The 21,529-nt window shown below is 41.8% G+C and overlaps 1 protein-coding gene across 1 annotated transcript; it reads left to right on the forward strand.

Annotated features, from left to right (window-relative positions):
• Positions 1-418: 418 nt before the first annotated feature.
• Positions 419-21,120, forward strand: LOC115140800 (solute carrier family 2, facilitated glucose transporter member 3-like). The gene is made up of 11 exons (XM_029679148.2): positions 419-626; positions 1,028-1,202; positions 8,392-8,496; positions 9,007-9,167; positions 10,701-10,941; positions 11,205-11,367; positions 15,414-15,601; positions 17,118-17,222; positions 17,364-17,465; positions 19,432-19,635; positions 19,820-21,120. The coding sequence occupies exons 2-11, from the start codon at positions 1,179-1,181 to the stop codon at positions 20,078-20,080; spliced, it is 1,554 nt and encodes a 517-aa protein (XP_029535008.1). The 5' UTR covers positions 419-626; positions 1,028-1,178; the 3' UTR covers positions 20,081-21,120.
• The last annotated feature ends 409 nt before the right edge of the window (positions 21,121-21,529 follow it).

Consider the following 21,529-nt stretch of genomic DNA (forward strand, 5'->3'; position numbering starts at 1 on the left):
GACAGCGCACCCTGTTTGTACTTGACCCCAGACTTCTTCTACACACCATCTTCATCTTCATTAAATTCCAATTCAGCCTCTGCTTTCTACATTCTCTTTGACCTCTTCTTCCTCTTTTTCCTCCTCCATTCCTCCTTCGAAATCCACCTTTCCGTGTACCTGTCCCAATATTTTTCTCGTCCTGGCTTCGTTAGCAGCCCAGTGGCATCCCGATGTAACTCCATCTCATAATTGGTTTGCTCAACTCGAAAACGTGTCTTCTACAGGCGCCGACATTTTGAGAGAATGGGCAGTGGCACAACTCCCAACCAGCCTACACTATCCTCGAACGTTCTCTCAGACAGGATCAGACTGCCTGCCAGGCGCTGTTCACGGCTCAAATGCCCCACGAGCGCAATTATTTGGTTAAAAAAAGCGTGCGCTTTTACGTGTAGGAGCAAGCATGACCAGAGATTACCAGGGCGCATAGGATGTCGGCAAAGCTAGGAAACGTGCGGACAGACTTGTGCAACTATCGTATATAAATCGGTGACGAGAGAGAGGGGAGCAAGTGCTAGACATTCTTCTAAGCATACAGTTCTAGATAACGGACTAAAGGGAGATACGATAACCAAACAGGAATTACGGTAAAATAGCCTATATCCTTTTACTATTGTGAAGTTAGCAAACGTTTGTATTTGTTCATTTAGAATGAGAAGGGATGTATTTATAGACATATATTTATTTATAGACTTTAGTCAATAGTAGTCAACAGGAGGACGCTCTATCAGAATTAGTGGTGTATAGAATAGAATAGGACGAAATGTAATGTATGCATGAAAATTAAACGTGTATCATCACCACTTTCGTAAAATACATCATAATGTATTTTGCTGCTCAAGCCAGATAGTCTACTGTACAGTGGAGGTTGAATTTGTGCATCCACAGGTAGAATATACTCTGCTGTCTGTGCAGCTGCTAGGCTTGATGTGTTTCAGGTGTTTTAGTTCATCACTTCTAATGCTTCTGTTTTAATTTTTCTCCGTAGGTGGTTCCTCTGCAAACTGCTGTTTGGACTGCCTACATTGTTAACCTTGCAAATGAGAGCCTAGTTTTAGAAGGGGAAACTCAAACAAAGTATTTAACTTGGAGTTATTTGATCTTTCATGAGGAAGTCAGGCAGTGAAACATAATTCAAGATGGAGAATATGGAAGCTGGGAAGGTAAGCAACACTTTAGGTCTGTCTTCTCACATCTAGTATTCTCCCGTCCTTGACTTGGACTGAAATAGGTGCTGGTACTCATTTTGGGTGCTGGTACTATTTATATTTAGGTGCAGGAACTCCACAATACTTTTGCGATAATATTCTATAAAAGTTGCAGGAACTCAAGCAGTAGTAATTTTGAGGTGCTGGTACTCGGCTCTGGTGAGCTGATTACATCATATGATTTTATTAATTTATTCATGTTGCTTCTTTTTGTTGTTGTTGCAATTACAGTTTTTAATGTTTCCTTCCAAAACACAACAATGTAATTGAAATACATCACCATTTGAACCACATGAGTTACTCTACCATCACACCAGTTGTGCAACAGTATTTATACTACTACTCTTCTCCTCCACCCCTTTGAACAGTACACATTCATTTATCTCCGGTGACTATTTCATAAACAATCCTCATCCACCAGCACTGTTTCCCGAGGAAGAGTAGAGCAATGTTTTTTCCCCTCCCTGTCTTTGTCTCCCTACCTTTAATGAGTCAGTCAGAGAATGGTATTTACAAGGAGACGGGTAAGCACTACTTTTCCTCTCTGGCATGTAGAAGAACAGGGGCTGGGGTGGAAGGGAAGTGGGAGAGGAGAGAGAGAGGGGGGGGGATAGAGAAGGAGAAAGGGGATTGGCGGATGCTACAGATACAGGTGGCGTGTCTGAACTTGAGCGGGTCTGTTTTATTCTCTGGCCTGTACCTGCATGTAGGACTAGGAGAGACAGACAGAATGAGGGAAGAGAGAGTGAAATGTAGTAAGGGAGGTGGGTATAGCAAATGATGTGTGAGGTGAGAGAAAGGAGTAGAAAGAGCCATATGATAGAGGGAGCAATAGCAATAGTAATAGTGTGACAGAGGGATAGAGTTATAAGCCCTAGAGGCCTAGATTGGCCATCAGACCCCCCCCACACACACACACACACTGCTAACCTAGTCATGATCACACTCTTAAACCACTCTACAATACAGATGGATTAGATGCTTATTGTTACCAGATGCTTCTTCATATGGTTGCCTAACTACAACATGGCTTGTCTTTTGAAACAGGTTGCACACTGTTGGTTGTCTTTCTCTTCTTTGTGGCTTTTAGGCAATGAGACTTTCCTACCAACCGTTGATGTGAAATTGAGCTTCTTGCCAATAGCATGTCACTTACTGTCCATGTTGTTACACTACATGACCAAAAGTATTTGGACACCTGCTTGTCGAACATCTCATTCCAAAATCATGGGCATTAATATGGAGTTGGTCCCCCCTTTGCTGCTAGAACAGCCTCCACTCTTCTGGGAAGGCTCTCCACTAGATGTTGGAACATTGCTGCGGGGACTTCCATTCAGCCACAAGAGCATTAGTGAGTTCGGGCACTGATGTTGGGTCGATTAGGCCTGGCTCGCAGTCAGTGTTCCAATTCATTCCAAATGTGTTCGATGGGGTTGAGGTCAGGCCTCTGTGCAGGCCAGTCAAGTTCTTCCACACCAATCTCGACAAACCATTTCTGTATGGACCTCGCTTTGTGCACAGGGGCATTGTCATGCTGAACAGGAAAGGGCCTTCCCCAAACTGTTGCCACAAATTTGGAAGCACAGAATCATCTAGAATGTCCTTGTATGCTGTAGTGTTAAGATTTCCCTTCACTGGAACTAAGGGACCTAGCCGAACCATGAAAACAGGCCTAGATCATTATTCGTCCTCCACCAAACTTTACAGTTTGCACTATGCATACGGGCAGGTAGCACTCTCCTGGCATGCGCCAAACCCAGATTAATCTGATGGACTGGCAGATGGTGAAGCGTGATTCATCACTCCAGAGAACACGTTTCCACTGCTCCAGAGTCCAATGGCTATGAGCTTTACACCAACCCAGCTGACACTTGGCATTGCGCATGGTGATCTTAGGCTTGTGTGTGACTGCTCCGCCATGGAAACCCTTTTCATGAAGCTCCTGACGACCAGTTATTGTGCTGACTTTGCTTCCAGATGCAGTTTGGAACTTGGTAGTGAGTTTTGCAACCAGGGACAGACCATTTTTACACTCTAGGAGCTTTAGCACTCAGCGGTCCCGTTCTGTGAGCTTGTGTTGCCAACTACTTTGCGGGTGAGCCCTTGTTGCTCCTAGACGTTTCCATTTCACAATAACACCACTTACAGTTGACAGCTCTAGCAGAGCAGAAATTTGACAAACTGACTAGTTGGAAAGGTGGCATCTTATGACGGTGCCAAGTTGAATGTCACTGTCCTCTTCAGTAAGGCAATTCTACTGCCAATGTTGGTCTATGGAGATTGCATGGCGGTGTGCTCGATTTTATACACCTGTCAGTAACAAGTGTGGCTGAAATAGCCAAATATACTAATTTGAAGGGGTGTCCACATACTTTTGTATTTCTAGTGTATATTGACTAACAGCACTGATGGGAAATGAGAAATGTTACAAATAGGGAGGTTCAAGACCCTCGTTAAGGCATCACAGTAAAATGGAGGAATGTATTGCAAAAGGAAATAGCAAAATGGTATGGTATGACCCAACACACCTCCAGGCTGTGTAAGGGCTACTTGACCAAGAAGGAGAGTGATGGAGTGCTGCATCAGATGACCTGGCCTCCACAATCACCCGACCTCAACCCAATTGAGATGGTTTGGGATGAGTTGGACCACAGAGTGAAAGAAAAGCCACGAAAAAGTGCTCTGCAAATGTGGGAACTCCTTCAAGACTGTTGGAAAAGCAGTCCAGGTGAAGCTGGTTGAAAAAATGTCAAGAGTGTGCAAAGCTGTCATCAAGGCAAAGGGTGGCTACTTTGAACAATATAAAATATATTTTGATTTGTTTTTTGGTTACTACATGATTCCATATGTTATTTCATAGTTTTGACGTCTTCACTATTATTCTGCAATGTAGAAAATAGCAAAAATAAAGAAAAACCCATGATTGAGGAGGTGTGTCCAAACTTTTGACTGGTACTGTATATTAGGATCTTTATGATAAAGTAACGATCAGTTTTCCTTTACATTCCTGTACACACGTAGCCTATAGCTCAAAACATTAAGACAAAGGAGATGATCATGGACTACAGGAAAAGGAGGGATGAGCATTCTCATAGACAGGGCTGTAGTGGAGCAGGTTGAGAGCTTGGTGTCCACATCACCAACAAACTATCATGGTCCAAACACACCAAGATAATCGTGAAGAGAGCAACAATAACGCCTATTCCCCCTCAGGAGACTGAAAAGATTTGGCACGGGTCCTCAGATCCTCAAAAAGTTCTACAGTCGTGGCCAAAAGTTTTGAGAATGACACAAATATTAATTTCCACAAAGTTTGCTGCTTCAGTGTCTTTAGACATTTTGGTCAGATGTATGGAGTACTGAAGTATAATTACAAGCATTTCACAAGTGTCATAAGTGTCAAAATATTCTATTGACAATTACATGAAGTTGATGCAAAGAGTCAATATTTGCGTGTTGACCCTTCTTTTTCAAGACCCCTGCAATCCACCCTGGCATGCTGTTAATTAACTTCTGATCCACACCCTGACTGATAAGCATAATCAATGCTTGAAGTTTGTCAGAATTTGTGGGTTTTTGTTTGTCCACCCAAAACTCTGGGGAGTTTCCTGGCCATGGACCCAAAATATTGATGTTTTGTTCCCCAAGTCACTTAGTTATCACTTTTGCCTTATGGCAAGATGCTCCATCATGCTGGAAAAGGCATTGTTCGTCACCAAACTGTTCGTGGATGGTTGGGAGAAGTTGCTCTCGGAGGATGTGTTGGTACCATTCTTTATTCATGGCTGTGTTCTTAGGCAAAATTGTGAGTGAGCCCACTCCCTTGGCTGAGAAGCAACCCCACACATTAATTGTCTCATAATGCTTTACTGTTGGCATGACACAGGACTGATGGTAGCGCTCACCTTGTCTTCTCCGGACAAGCTTTTTTCCGGATGCCCCAAACAATCTGAAAGGGGATTAATCCGAGAAAATTACTTTACCCCAGTCCTCAGCAGTCCAATCCCTGTACCTTTTGCAGAATATCAGTCTGTCTTTGATGTTTTTCCTAGAGAGAAGTGGCTTCTTTGCTGTCCTTCTTGACACCAGGCCATCCTCCAAAAGTCTTTGCCTCACTGTGCGTGCAGATGCACTCACACCTGCCTGCTGCCATTCCTGAGCAAGCTCTGTACTGGTGGTGCCCCGATCCCGCAGCTGAATCAACTTAAGGAGATGGTTCTGGCGCTTGCTGGACTTTCTTGGGCACCCTGAAGCCTTCTTCACAACAATTGAACCGCTCTCCTTGAAGTTCTTGATGATCTGATAAATGGTTGATTTAGGTGCAATCGTACTGGCAGCTATATCAGTCAGTTATTCAAACTGAATCAGCCTGAATCAGATCTCCAGCCTTGTCCTCGTCAACACTCACACCTGTGTTAACAAATCATTGACATGATTTCAGCTGGTCCGTTTGTGGCGGGGCTGAAATGCAGTGGACATGTTTTTTGGAGATTCAGTTCATTTGCATGGGAAAGAGGGACTTTGCAATTAATTGAAATTCAAGACTGTACAGCTGCACCATCAAGAACATATTGACTGGTTGCATCACCGCCTGGTATGTCAACTTCTCGGCCTCTGACTGCATGGCACTACAGTGGTTAGTGCGTACGGCCCAGTACATCACTGGGGCCAAGCTTCCTGCCATCCAGGACCTCTATACCAGGCGGTGTCAGAGGAAGGCCCTAAAAATGGCCTAAGACTCCTGCCACCCTAGTCATAGACTGTTCTCTCTGCTACAGCAAGGCAAGCAATACCAGAGCGCCAAGTCTAGGTCCAAAAGGCTTCTTAACAGCTTCTACCCCCAAGCCATAAGACTGCTGAACAGCTAATCAAATGGCTACCCTGACTATTTGCATTGACCTCAATTATGTACATATTACCTCGACTAACCTGTATGTGTGTGTAATATTATATTAACTAATATAATCCATCAGTTATACCTTGACTGCAGTGCAATAAAACATGAACTAGAGTGTAATAGTGCAACTTAATGTTAATTGTTATCCACCCAGCTTTATATCCTATCATATCCTATTCTGTTGCTGACAGTAGCATGAAACCATGAAAACAATATCTTGCTTTTCTTCTGGCTAGTATTTTCTCCCTAGTAACTGGGTCTGCGTTAATCTTTTGTCTGTGTCGTGCAGCCTTCTCCTTATTAGACAACGGCATCTACAGTATAAAGATAACGTGCCTTGAAAATACCTTAAAATGCCATAAAATAGTTTTAAATTATAATATTCAGTATTCATACAACAATTAAATCTGAATTAAATTAAATGATTAAATGTTGTAAACATGGGATAACAAAGCTACTGTCATTCAGCATAATGGGTGACATTGTGGTATAACATTAAACTTTTGTTGTGCTGAAGGACAAAAGCGTGATACTGAAGGATGGATTTCATACATAAACATATTTAACAGGCAGTTCTTTGGCCACCTATATAAAGTAATGACCTTGACCTATAAATATTATCCTTACTTTTCATGTTTAATATAGCTTTTTATAAAATAATAACATTAAAAGTATGTTTTCTGTGTTGTACTGAAGGACATGCGTTTTTGGTACAAAGGTTACTAGAGGTTGAAAAGGTGAAATCATCAGAGATTTACTCACCTCATCACATTGATAGAGAGTCTTCAATGGGTCTTCTTTGTGATGTCACACACTGTCACATGATTACCTTTTAAAATGGCTTTTTACCTTTGTGATACTGAATGACATTGATGAAGAGCAAAAGTCCAGACAAAAGTTATTCAAGTTTTTTATTGATTTTTTAGATTCAGTATGTTGCCCATTAGTCTATATATTGTTGCAAACACACACAATTATGCCATGAGTGTTCATTTGTATTTTTAGGATTAATTTCTAAATTTTAAAAACACTTTTGTCATTAGAATTTTAACACGGACAGTTACACTGAAGGACATTTTGACACTTTAGAGCTCAATAACTCCCTTAATTGAATAGTTTGCAACACAAATATTTCTAGGTCAAGAGAAGGGTAAGAGTTGAGTGATTTAACATTATATTTATACATATTTCTCTTTTTATGTTAAATGAATGGTCTTCGAACACCAAATTTAAACGTCTCGTCTTCGGCCCATCTACTTGTATGTGTAATAGTGTGTGTCATAAAGAGTAGCCTACCTTTGTGTAATAATAACTGACACTGTTATGTCACTTTCCTACAGCCTACATTCTCTGTAAAAGACATGTGGTATTTGAGATGAGTAGGTTTTGGTCCTTTAAAAGAGACCACATCAAACAGGGTTTCTTTCCCTGGTGTGGCCCAGGGCTTTGTATAGCAGACTTTCATTATAACCAATCAGCTTGGTGCTGCTATGTTGCTCAGCTTGGTGCTGCTATGTTGCCCAGCTTTAAATGTCACAACTGACTATCATTCATCAAAAACCCACAGCTAAAAATAAAACATCTTCATGCCAGATGTATTCACTTGGTATTTGTTTAAGTAGTAGTTAGGATTCGTATATTTAACGCATATTGGACTGGTATAACAGCCGAACCCAATACAATAGGCCTCAACAGTAAAATAAAGTAGCATAAATCCATAGTAGCATAGAGTCTCTATTCTTCTCACAGTTCATCCTCAAGACTCCGGGTCGATCAGGATTGCGAAACATGGTTCCATTTCCACTGTTTTGTAACACCGAGGCTAGCGTGGCAGTGTAGACAGTGACAGCTTGTGGATGCTCAGAGAGAAAGCAAAAGAGAGGGAGAACAATCACAAACAGACTGTTTCATTGTGTATGTTCTACTGTCACTGGGAACAACAAGCGCCTTGTGGGCCAAGACACTGGCTATGATACTGGCTATGATGACAATGACAGAATTATTGTACACTACATCTCCATCCATATGCATTAGACCAGTGGATATCTAATTTCCTGTTTCTCTCTCTCTCTCTCTCTCTCTCTCTCTCTCTCTCTCTCTCTCTCTCTATCCTTTTCTCTGTCACTTTCTTGTTATCTGTTTCTCTCTCTCTATTATTTTAACACCCCTCTCCCTCCATCACTCCCTCTCTCTCCCCATTTTCACTCCCCCTCTCTCTTCCTCCCTCTATCTCTCCTCCATCCCCAGAAAAAGAAGGGAGTGACCTGTTACCTCCTCTACTGCATCACTACAGCCGTCATCGGCTCCCTGCAGTTCGGATACAACACTGGAGTCATCAATGCCCCTGAGCAGGTGTGTGTGTGTGTGTGTGTGTGTGTGTGTGTGTGTGTGTGTGTGTGTGTGTGTGTGTGTGTGTGTGTGTGTGTGTGTGTGTAATACGGGAGTGGTCATAATGGTCATCATTATTAATGTATTATTAGTTCAAAAAGGATTGATACCTCCTTTTATAATCAACTTAGCGTTGTGTCATACTAGTTGGCACACACACACACACACACACACACACACACACACACGCACACGCACACGCACACGCACACGCACACGCACACACACACACACACACAGATGGATGGATGGATGTGCTGTTGTTTTCAACTTTGTTTCCCCCTTGTGGGCAGTCAGTGGCAGTACTCATCTGTATTGACTATAACAGTCAGGGCTGGAACAGGGCTGGAACAAATGCCTGCACCCTCTGTACATCTCCAGGACTAGGATTTTAGACCACTTGTCCAAATCCTCAGTGATATTCCCACCCTTTAACCTCTGAAGGTTCTAAGGTTCTGTCATCTCCACTCTCAGAAACTGCGACGGTTCTTCCAGAATGTGTCTATGGATCGTTATGGAGAACCCTTCTCCTCTGGGACTAACACCATGGTTTGGAGCTTCGCTGTGGCCATCTTCAGTGTGGGGGGCATGGTTGGGTCCTTGTCTGTGGGGGTCATGGTGGACAGGTTTGGGAGGTGAGTTAAGGACTAAAGATACAAAGAAATGCAGATGTACAGTAAATGTGTGTGTGGAAGTGGTTTTGTATCTGTAATGACTTTGTACTGTTTTATTTATTTTATTCCCAGCACCACAATGAGAGTTGGGCGGCTTGTAAATATTTGCTCTCAAAGATGAGCCAAGGGCCTTTAGTCGATTCTGTGCTGTAATGTTAATTGAGGCTGTAATGTTCATTGCGGTCTTACCTCCTAACTAGAGGTCGACCGATTATGATTTTTCAACTCCGATACCGATACCGAATATTGGAGGACCAAAAAAAGCCGATACCGATTAATCATCCGATTTTTATATATATATTTGTAATAATGACAATTACAACAATACGGAATAAACAGCGCAATGCTTGAGGCACAGCGAAGAGCTGCTGGCAAATGCAGGAAAGTGCTGTTTGAATAAATGCTTACGAGCCTGCTGCTGCCTACCCCCACTCAGTAAGACTGCTCTATCAAATCATGACTAAATTATAATATAATAACACACAGAAACCCGAGCCTTAGATCATTAATATGGTCAATTCCGGAAACTATAATTTTGAAAACAAAACGTTTATTCTTTCAGTGAAATACGGAACCGTTACGTATTTTATCTAACGAGTGGCATCCCTAAGTGTAAATATTGCTGTTACATTGCACAACTTTCAATATTATTTCATAATTATGTACAATTCTGGCAAATTAATTAGTTAGGAAAAAATGGTCTTCACACAGTTCGCAACGAGCCAGGCGGCCCAAACTGCTGCAAATACCCTGACTCTGCTTGCACAGAATGCAAGAGAAGTGACACAATTTCCCTAGTTAAAAGAAATTCATGTTAGCCAGCAATATTAACTAAATGTGCAGGTTTAAAAATATATACTTGTGTGTATTGATTTTAAGAAAGGCATTGATGTTTATGGTTAGGTACACATTGGTGCAATGACAGTGCTTTTTTCGCGAATGCGCTTGTTAAATCACCCGTTTGGCGAAGTAGGCTATGATTCAATGATAAATTAACAGGCACCGCATCGATTATATGCAATGCAGAACAATCTAGATAAACTAGTAATATCATCAACCATGTGTAGTTAACTACTGATTATGTTAAGATTGATTGTTTTTTATAAGATAAGTTTTATGCTAGCTAGCACCTTACCTTGGCTCCTTGCTGCACTCGCATAACAGGTAGTCAGCCTGCCACGCAGTCTCCTCGCTGAGTACAACGTAATCGGCCATAATCGGTGTCCAAAAATGACGATTACCGATTGTTAGGAAAACTTGAAATCAGCCCTAATTAATCGGCCATTCCAATTAATCGGTCAACCTCTACTCCTAACCTGACCTCATCTCACCTCACTTCATCACTCTTTATTTAGCAGGCCATTCATGGTCTCTGGCAGGGCACTGGACTAAATGGCTTCACTCCATCTTTCTAACATCACACCTTTTTCCTCCCACTTTCTTTCTTTTCTTTCCCCTTTTCCTATCCTCCTCTCTCTCTCTCCCTCTCCCCAGGCGGAAGTCCATGCTCCTGGCCAATGTGCTGGCCCTTCTGGGTGGAACTCTGATGGGTCTGTCCAGCCTGTGTAAGTCCTTTGAGATGGTCATCATTGGCAGGCTGGTCATTGGCGTGTTCTGTGGCCTGTGTACGGGACTGACGCCCATGTATGTGGGAGAGCTGGCCCCCACGCACCTCAGGGGGGCCTTCGGCACCCTCCACCAGCTGGGAGTGGTCATTGGCATCCTGGTGGCACAGGTACCACAGAGAGGACCAGGCACTGGTTCACTTTCATTTAGGTTATTTTGGTTCAAACTCTACTGAGTTTATTGTAATTAATTGAACTTAATGTTATTGAGGTCAACTGATTTAAATGCTGTTCATTTCACTGAATGTAATTGACCGATCTCCTTTTTCTGTACAATCAAGTCAGTTAAATCTGTTTTAGTTTGAGCATTACTTTTTATACTACCTTAAGCTTTAACCCTGGCCATCCTGTTGTCCCTCTCTCTGCTCTGTAGGTCTTTGGTCTGGAGTTTTTGCTGGGGTCAGACTCCCTGTGGCCCCTCCTGCTGTCCCTGACGGCCATCCCTGCTGTGGTGCAGTGCATCATGTTGCCCTTCTGCCCAGAGAGCCCCCGCTACCTCCTCATCAGCCTAAACCAGGAGGAGGAGGCTCGCAAAGGTCAGGGAGAGGAGACATGTTACTGATCATATTACACATAGGAGATGTTACTGATCATATTACACATAGGAGATGTTACTGATCATATTACTCATAGGAGATGTTACTGATCATATTACACATAGGAGATGTTACTGATCATATTACACATAGGAGATGTTACTGATCATATTAAATAAAGGAGATGTTACTGATCATATTACACATAGGAGATGTTACTGATCATATTACACATAGGAGATGTTACTGATCATATTACACATAGGAGATGTTACTGATCATATTAAATAAAGGAGATGTTACTGATCATATTACACATAGATGTTACTTATCATTTTACACATAGGAGATGTTACTGATCATATTACACATAGGAGATGCTACTGATCATATTACACATAGGAGATGTTACTGATCATATTAAATAAAGGAGATGTTACTGATCATATTACACATAGATGTTACTTATCATTTTACACATAGGAGATGTTACTGATCATAAACATCCCTTTTTCAGGACCCTGTCTTTCAAAGATAATTCGTAAAAATCATTGTCAAGGGTTTAAACACTGTTTCCCATGCTTGTTCAATGAACCATAAACAATTAATGAACATGCACGGTCATTAAGACACTAACAGCTTACAGACGGTAGGCAATTAAGGTCACAGTTATGAAAACCTAGGACACTAAAGAGGCCTTTCTACTGACTCTGAAGAACACCAAAAGAAAGATGCCCAGGGTCCCTGCTCATCTGTGTGAACGTGCCTTAGGCATGCTGCAAGGAGGCATGAGGACTGCAGATGTGGCCAGGGCAATAAATTGCAATGTCCGTACTGTGAGACGCCTAAGACAGCGCTACAGGGAGACAGGACGGACAGCTGTTAGTCCTCGCAGTGGCAGACCACGTGTAACAACACCAGTACAGGATCAATACATCCGAACATCACACCTGCGGGACAAGTACAGGATGGCAACAACAACTGCCCGAGTTACACCAGGAACTCACAATCCCTCCATCAGTGCTCAGACTGTCCTCAATAGGCTGAGAGAGGCTGGACTGAGGGCCTGTAGGCCTGTTGTATGTAAGGCAGGTCCTCACTAGACATCACCGGCACCAACGTTGCCTATGGGCACAAACCCACCGTCGCTGGACCAGACAGGACTGGCAAAAAGTGCTCTTCACTGACAAGTCGTGGTTTTGTCTCACATGGGGTGATGGTCGGATTCGCGTTTATCATCGAAGGAATGAGTGTTACACCGAGGCCTGTACTCTGGAGCGAGATCGATTTGGAGGTGGAGAGTCCGTCATGGTCTGGGGCGATGTGTCACAGCACCATCGGACTGAGCTTGTTGTCATTGCAGGCAATCTGAACGCTGTGCGTTAGAGGGAAGACATCCTTCTCCCTCGTGGTACCCTTCCTTCAGGCTCATCCTGACATGACCCTCCAGCATGACAACGCTGTGTGTTACAGGGAAGACATCCTTCTCCCTCGTGGTACCCTTCCTTCAGGCTCATCCTGACATGACCCTCCAGCATGACAACGCTGTGTGTTACAGGGAAGACATCCTCCTCCCTCATGTGGTACCCTTCCTGCAGGCTCATCCTGACATGACCCTCCAACATGACAACGCTGTGTGTTACAGGGAAGACATCCTGCTCCCTCATGTGGTACCCTTCCTGTAGGCTCACCCTGACATGACCCTCCAACATGACAACGCTGTGTGTTACAGGGAAGACATCCTGCTCCCTCATGTGGTACCCTTCCTGTAGGCTCACCCTGACATGACCCTCCAACATGACAATGCCACCAGACAGACAGGAATGTCAGTGTTCTGCCATGGCCAGCGAAGAGCCCGGATCTCAATACCATTGAGTACGTCTGGGACCTGTTGGATCGGACGATGAGGACTAGGGGCATTCCCCCCAGAAATGACTGGGAAGGTGCCTTGGTGGAAGAGTGGGGTAATATCTCACACTGCACTGCAGTACCAGATACTAACTGTTATCCCCCCACCTTTGTTCAGGGACACATTATTCCATTTCTGTTAGTCACATGTCTGTGGAACTTGTTCAGTTTATGTCTCAGTTCTTGAATCTTGTTATGTTCATACAAATATTTACACATGTTAAGTTTGCTGAAAATATACACAGTTGACAGTGAGAGGACATTTATTTTTTTGCTGAGTTTATTACACATAGCAGATGTTACTGATCATATTACACATATGAGATGTTACTGATCATATTACACATATGAGATGTTACTGATCATATTACACATATGAGATGTTACTGATCATATTACACATAGGAGATGTTACTGATCATATTACACATTGGATATGTTATTGATCATATTAAATAAAGGAGATGTTACTGATCATATTACACATAGGAGATGTTACTGATCATATTACACATAGGAGATGTTACTGATCATATTACACATAGGATATGTTACTGATCATATTAAATAAAGGAGATGTTACTGATCATATTACACATAGGAGATGTTACTGATCATATTACACATAGGATATGTTACTGATCATATTACACATAGGATATGTTACTGATCATATTAAATAAAGGAGATGTTACTGATCATATTACACATAGGATATGTTACTGATCATATTACACATAGGATATGTTACTGATCATATTACACATAGGAGATGTTACTGATCATATTACACATAGGATGTGTTATTGATCATATTAAATAAAGGAGATGTTACTGATCATATTACACATAGGAGATGTTACTGATCATAGGAGATGTTACTGAGTCATATTACACATAGGAGATGTTACTGATCATATTACACATAGGAGATGTTACTGATCATATTACACATAGGATATGTTATTGATCATATTACTCATAGGATATGTTATTGATCATATTAAATAAAGGAGATGTTACTGATCATATTAAATAATGGAGATGTTACTGATCATATTACACATAGGAGATGTTACTGATCATATTACACATAGGATATGTTATTGATCATATTACTCATAGGATATGTTATTGATCATATTAAACGTAGGAGATGTTACTGATCATATTACACATAGGATATGTTATTGATCATATTAAATAAAGGAGATGTTACTGATCATATTAAATAAAGGAGATGTTACTGATCATATTACACATAGGAGATGTTACTGATCATATTACACATAGGAGATGTTACTGATCATATTAAATAAAGGAGATGTGACTGATCATATTAAATAAAGGAGATGTTACTGATTATATTAAATAAAGGAGATGTTACTGATCATATTAAATAAAGGAGATGTTACTGATCATATTAAATAAAGGAGATGTTACTGATCATATTAAATAGGAGATGTTACTGATCATATTAAATAAAGGAGATGTTACTGATCATATTAAATAAAGGAGATGTTACTGATCATATTAAATAAAGGAGATGTTACTGATCATATTAAATAAAGGAGATGTTACTGATCATATTAAATAAAGGAGATGTTACTGATCATATTAAATAAAGGAGATGTTACTGATCATATTACACATAGATGTTACTGATCATATTACACATAGGAGATGTTACTGATCATATTACACATAGGAGATGTTACTGATCATATTAAATAAAGGAGATGTTACTGATTATATTAAATAAAGGAGATGTTACTGATCATATTACACATAGGAGATGTTACTGATCATATTACACATAGGAGATGTTACTGATCATATTACACATAGGAGATGTTACTGATCATATTACACATAGGAGGTGTTACTGATCATATTAAATAAAGGAGATTTTACAGATCATATTACACATAGGAGGTGTTACTGATCATATTAAATAAAGGAGATTTTACAGATCATATTGCACAGCACTCATTTAGGTAACTTTTTTATTTGACTGTTTACTTAGAAACAATGTGGTGTAAAAGTAATTACATGACAAATACTCTGTTGTTTATTTGGGATTCATTAGTATCAGAAAGTACCTAGTATTTAAAAAAAATATCTCGCCCTCCCTTCAGCCCTGGTGCGTCTGCGTGGCTGTGAGGACGTAAGTGATGACATCCAGGAGATGAAGGAAGAAGGGATGAAGATGGGCATGGAGAAGAAGGTCACTATTCCAGAACTCTTCCGCTCGCCAGCCTACCGTCAGCCAATCATCATCGCCATCATCCTGCAGCTCTCCCAGCAGCTCTCTGGCATCAACGCGGTGAGTAGACTACAACTCCCACAATGCAACATAATTAGGGCCAGGAGTTATTCCATACTACATTATCAAACTAGGAAAAACATTAGGGAAAAAAAGCCTTTAAGAAGGACAGAGAGTTTTTCCTTCTCTTAATCCATGACCCCTGATCTAGCAATACATGACAGGTGGAAGCAATATGGTGGAAACCTATCCAGCCCTTTTATAAATTAGTAATGAAGGAAAGGAGATGAGGAAAGAGAAGCATAACCACAGATTTCAAAAGAATAAGTTCTCAATGAGCCTTTCCAGATCAAGTTATTGCGTATAGGCATATGTAGTAGGACGTGTAATGTTGCAACTCTCACAGTTCTACAGAAGTCACAGTTCAACGTTAGAATACTGAAACTAAATGATTCAGTGAAGAGATGCCAACATACAGAGACTGTCAAGGCACCACCTCCTCTTCAGCCCAGAGGCTGAGGAAGGAAGCGTTTTATTAAGTGGAATGGATGTAGCATAATAACATGACTAGCGGGATGATCACCCTAAGATCTAATGGAGATTGTCTGTTGATAAGGTCAGTTAACCTGGCTGTCAGTCTGAGTTAGCGTTAGCCAAGTTTATCCAGATTCAGACAGACCCAGGTTAAAGGTCAATGCAATGACTAATTCAGACGGCTGTTAGAGGGCTCTTTTACTGAACAATGTGTATGTTTCATATGATTGTGTTTTGCTTTTCGTGTTTTGTGTTTTGTGTTTGATGTGTTTATAGATATGTATAGCAAAATTGTTGTTTATTGATGTGTATATAGATATGTATAGTGAAACTGTTGTTTATTGATGTGTACATAGATGTGTATAGTAAAACTGTTGTTTATTGATGTGTATATAGATATGTATAGTGAAACTGTTGTTTATTGATGTGTACATAGATGTGTATAGTAAAACTGTTGTTTATTGATGTGTATATAGATATGTATAGTGAAACTGTTGTTTATTGATGTGTACATAGATGTGTATAGTGAAACTGTTGTTTATTGATGTGTATATAGATATGTATAGTGAAACTGTTGTTTATTGATGTGTATATAGATACACTATATATAATGGTTGTTTATTGATGTGTATATAGATGTGTATAGTGAAACTGTTGTTTATTGATGTGTATATAGATATGTATAGTAAAACTGTTGTGTATTGATGTGTATATAGATATGTATGGTAAAACTGTTGTTTATTGGTGTGTATATAGATATGTATAGTAAAACTGTTGTTTATTGGTGTTCATGCAGGGCTCATCTGCTAAAGAGACTGTGGTCTCAGCATGACTCCCTTCTTAAATAAAAGTTACATAAAACAATTATAAATACAGCATCAATCAAACCCAGATGGCCACAGAACACACTGAAACAACAGCCCTCTCTGTCTGTAGGAGTAAACATGGGTCGACAACAACTAGAGTTAACTAGATACATATCCTCATATTGGTTATGAATCAATAATCAACTTCCTCTCCCTCTCTCCTACTTCCTCCTCAGGTATTCTACTATTCGACAGGTATATTTGACACTGCCGGGGTGACCCAGCCCATCTACGCCACTATAGGAGCTGGGGTGGTCAACACTCTATTCACAGTGGTGTCTGTAAGTATTTTAACACATATCTGGTCAAGTATAATAATACAGAAATAGTACAGTTTGATAGTGCACTACCTTAGACCAGATTACAATATGAAATGTAATACCCTTGGACACATTCTAAGCACTTCCTTGTTTGATTCACAGCTCTTTCTGGTGGAGAGGGCAGGACGAAGGACCCTGCACCTTATCGGATTGGCTGGAATGGCTGTCAGTGCTCTGCTCATGACCATCTCCCTCTCATTGGTGGTGAGTTTGAATCTTGGCTGTCCATCATTTCAAATGTCAAGAACCCGACAATAACTATTCTTGTCACACCATAAATATCCTTGATTGGATTTAATTCCACTGCTTAACATTAAAAATTATCCGCCGCCATTGTTACAACCCCTATTACTAGCCTGTTCAACCTCTCTTTCGTATCGTCTGAGATTCCTAAAGATTGGAAAGCGGCCGCAGTCATCCCCCTCTTCAAAGGGGGAGACACTCTAGACCCAAACTGTTACAGACCTATATCCATCCTGCCCTTCTAAAGTCTTCGGAAGCCAAGTGAACAAACATATCACCGACCATTTCGAATCCCACCGTACCTTGTCCGCTATGCAATCTGGTTTCCGAACTGGTCATAGGTGCACCTCAGCCACGCTCAAGGTCCTAAACGACATCATAACCGCCATCGATAAAAGACAGTACTGTGCAGCCGTCTTCATTGACCTGGCCAAGGCTTTCGATTCTGTCAATCACTGTATTCTTATCGGCAGACTCAACAGCCTTTAATGACTGCCTCGCCTGGTTCACTAACTACTTCTCAGGTAGAGTTCAGTGTGTCAAATTGGAAGGCCTGTTGTCCGGACCTCTGGTGGTCTCTATGGGGGTGCCGCAGGGTTAAATTCTCAGGCCGACTCTTTTCTCTGTATATATCAATGATGCCACTCTTGCTGCTGGTGATTCTTTGATCCACCTCTACGCAGACGACACCATTCTGTATACATCTGGCCCTTCTTTCGACACTGTGTTAACAAACCTCCAAATGAGCTTCAACGCCATACAACACTCCTTCCGTGGCCTCCAACTGTTGTTAAATGCTAGTAAAACTAAATGCATGCTCTTCAACCGATCACTGCCTGTATCCGCCCGCCCGACTAGCATCACTACTCTGGACGGTTCTGACTTAGAATATGTGGACAACTATAAATACCTAGGTGTCTGGCTAGACTGTAAACTTTCCTTCCAGACTCACATTAAGCGTCTCCAATCCAAAGTTAAATCTAGAATCGGCTTCCTATTTCGCAACAAAGCCTCCTTCACTCATGCTGCCAAACATACCCTCGTAAAACTGACTCCTGCCGATCCTTGACTTCGACGATGTCATTTACAAAATAGCCTCCGACACTCTACTCAACAAATTGGATGCAGTCTATCACAGTGTCATCCGTTTTGTCACCAAAGCCCCATATACTACCCACCACTGCGACCTGTCTGCTCTCGTTGGCTGGTCCTAGCTACATATTCGTCGTCAAACCCACTGGCTCCAGGTCATCTATAAGTCCTTGCTAGGTAAAGCTCCGCCTTATCTCAGCTCACTTGTCACCATAGCAACACCCACCGGTAGCACACGCTCCAGCAGGTTTATTTCACTGGTTATGCCCAAAGCCAACACCTCCTTTGGCTTCCTTTCCTTCCAGTTCTCTGCTGCCAATGAAAATCACTGAATTTGGAGACTCATATCTCCCTCACTAACTTTAAGCATCAGCTGTCAGAGCAGCTTACCGATCGCTGCAGCTGTACATAGCTCATCTGTAAATAGCCCATCCAACCAACTACCTAACTCATCCCCATATTTGTTTTTGTTTTTCTACTCTTTTGCACACCAGTATTTCTACCCTCACATCCTCACCTACACATCTATCACTCCAGTGTAAATTGCTAAAATGTCATGACTTCGCCACTATTGGCCTATTTATTGCATTACCTCCTTACTTCATTGGCACAGACTGTATAAAGATTTTTCTAGTGTGTTATTGACTGTACGTTTGTTTATCCCATGTATAACTCTGTGTTATTTTTTTTGTCGCACTACTTTGCTTTATCTTGGACAAGTTGCAGTTGTAAATGAGAACTTGTTCTCAACTGGCCTACCTGGTTAAATAAAGGTGAGAAAAAAACTAAAACAAACATGTTTGATCCCTCCATTCCCTCCCTCCTCTCTGAGTAGAAGACCAACCCGTCTCTGAGCTACCTGGCCATCGTGGCGGTGTTTGCCTTCGTGGCCAGTTTTGAGATGGGTCCGGGTCCTATCCCATGGTTCATAGTTGCTGAGTTGTTCTCCCAGGGGCCTCGGCCTGCAGCTATGGCCGTCGCCGGCTGCTCCAACTGGACCGCCAACTTCCTGGTCGGGCTGGGCTTCCCCAAACTGGAGGTTGGTTCTTCTTCCTCATCCTACCCCTCGTACTACAGACACATATGTATATGTATCAAGATAAATCTGCAGGCTTCAAAGCTGAATGAATTGGATTGGCACCATTATAAGACCAAAACATCAGACAAACTTTACAGCTTAGATTGTGTTACTCTCTAACCTCCTCTCTCTCTCTCCTTTACAGGAGCTGTGTGGTCCTTACGTCTTCATCATCTTCATGATCTTCCTCATATTCTTCATCGTCTTCACCTACTTCAAAGTCCCGGAGACCAAGGGGCGGACCTTTGACGACATTGCCAAAGGATTTGCCGGCACTGCGGGAGCCCAATCTCCTCCTCCAGAGGGTATGGTCACCCTGCCTGTCTCCCCGACAACGGAGAAAGTTCCAATGGTTGAGTTTCCGACGGAAGAGAAGGAGAAGAAGGGATCGTCAGCGAATCCGTAGATAGTGGAACAGTTAGAGAACAGGGTTACAGGGTTAGACAAGCCCCTTGTGCATAGATACTGTAATGTAGTTTAAGTTCAAAACAAAACTTTTTTTTATCCATTTGAGGTTGAATTGGACTTTTAAAGTGCAGGACTAGAGATATGCACTGTTATGGAAAGGAGCTTCCATATGAAATAGCAGCTTAGTGTCGGGTGTGTGTATAGTGTGTGTTGGGAATAGGGTCGGGGATGATAATGCAGGCATCATGAGAGTACGTGTCAAAGAGGATTTATGTTTACTGTGTGTCAGTATGTGTGTGTGTGTGTGTGTGTGTGTGTGTGTGTGTGTGTGTGTGTGTGTGTGTGTGTGTGTGTGTGTGTGTGTGTGTGTGTGTGCCTTCAGCCATTTTCTTTTAAACTGCCTAAAGTATTTATTACTGTAAGTTATTAATGATAATTTGTAATGATCTTTTACCAATGCCCAAGTAATTTATGACATTTATTTTTAGGTGACTTACCTCATAGAGGTAATCATTAATTAATCAATGACAATTTTTTACGGCACTTTTTAATGATTGACATTACAATAAAAACCTTTATAGTATTAGCATTTAAGAGGATAAACATTCCAACAAATATGTTCAGTAATAAACTTCCCGTATTGTCCTTCACTTGGGTGAAAGGGTATTAGGATTTGGCTTGATGTGTACTGAGGTCAGTGGGTTTGGGAGGGCAGTACGGGAACCTAAACATCCTCTCTGCCTGGTGTATCCTAACCGAGCCTATCTGTCTCTCTGCCTGGTGTATCCTAACCCAGCCTATCTGTCTCTCTGCCTGGTGTATCCTAACCTAGCCTATCTGTCTCTCTGCCTGGTGTATCCTAACCTAGCCTATCTGTCTCTCTGCCTGGTGTATCCTAACCTAGCCTATCTGTCTCTCTGCCTGGTGTATCCTAACCTAGCCTATCTGTCTCTCTGCCTGGTGTATCCTAACCCAGCCTATCTGTCTCTCTGCCTGGTGTATCCTAACCTAGCCTATCTGTCTCTCTGCCTGGTGTATCCTATCTGTCTCTCTGCCTGGTGTATCCTAGCCTATCTGTCTCTCTGCCTGGTGTATCCTAACCTAGCCTATCTGTCTCTCTGCCTGGTGTATCCTAACCCAGCCTATCTGTCTCTCTGCCTGATGTATCCTAACCTAGCCTATCTGTCTCTCTGCCTGGTGTATCCTAACCTGTCTCTCTCTGCCTGGTGTATCCTAACCTAGCCTATCTGTCTCTCTGCCTGGTGTATCCTAACCTAGCCTATCTGTCTCTCTGCCTGGTGTATCCTAACCTAGCCTATCTGTCTCTCTGCCTGGTGTATCCTAACCTAGCCTATCTGTCTCTCTGCCTGGTGTATCCTAACCTAGCCTATCTGTCTCTCTGCCTGGTGTATCCTAACCCAGCCTATCTGTCTCTCTGCCTGGTGTA

This window comes from Oncorhynchus nerka, linkage group LG14 (genome assembly GCF_034236695.1).
Source record: "Oncorhynchus nerka isolate Pitt River linkage group LG14, Oner_Uvic_2.0, whole genome shotgun sequence".
In the NCBI taxonomy this organism is placed as follows: domain Eukaryota; kingdom Metazoa; phylum Chordata; class Actinopteri; order Salmoniformes; family Salmonidae; genus Oncorhynchus; species Oncorhynchus nerka.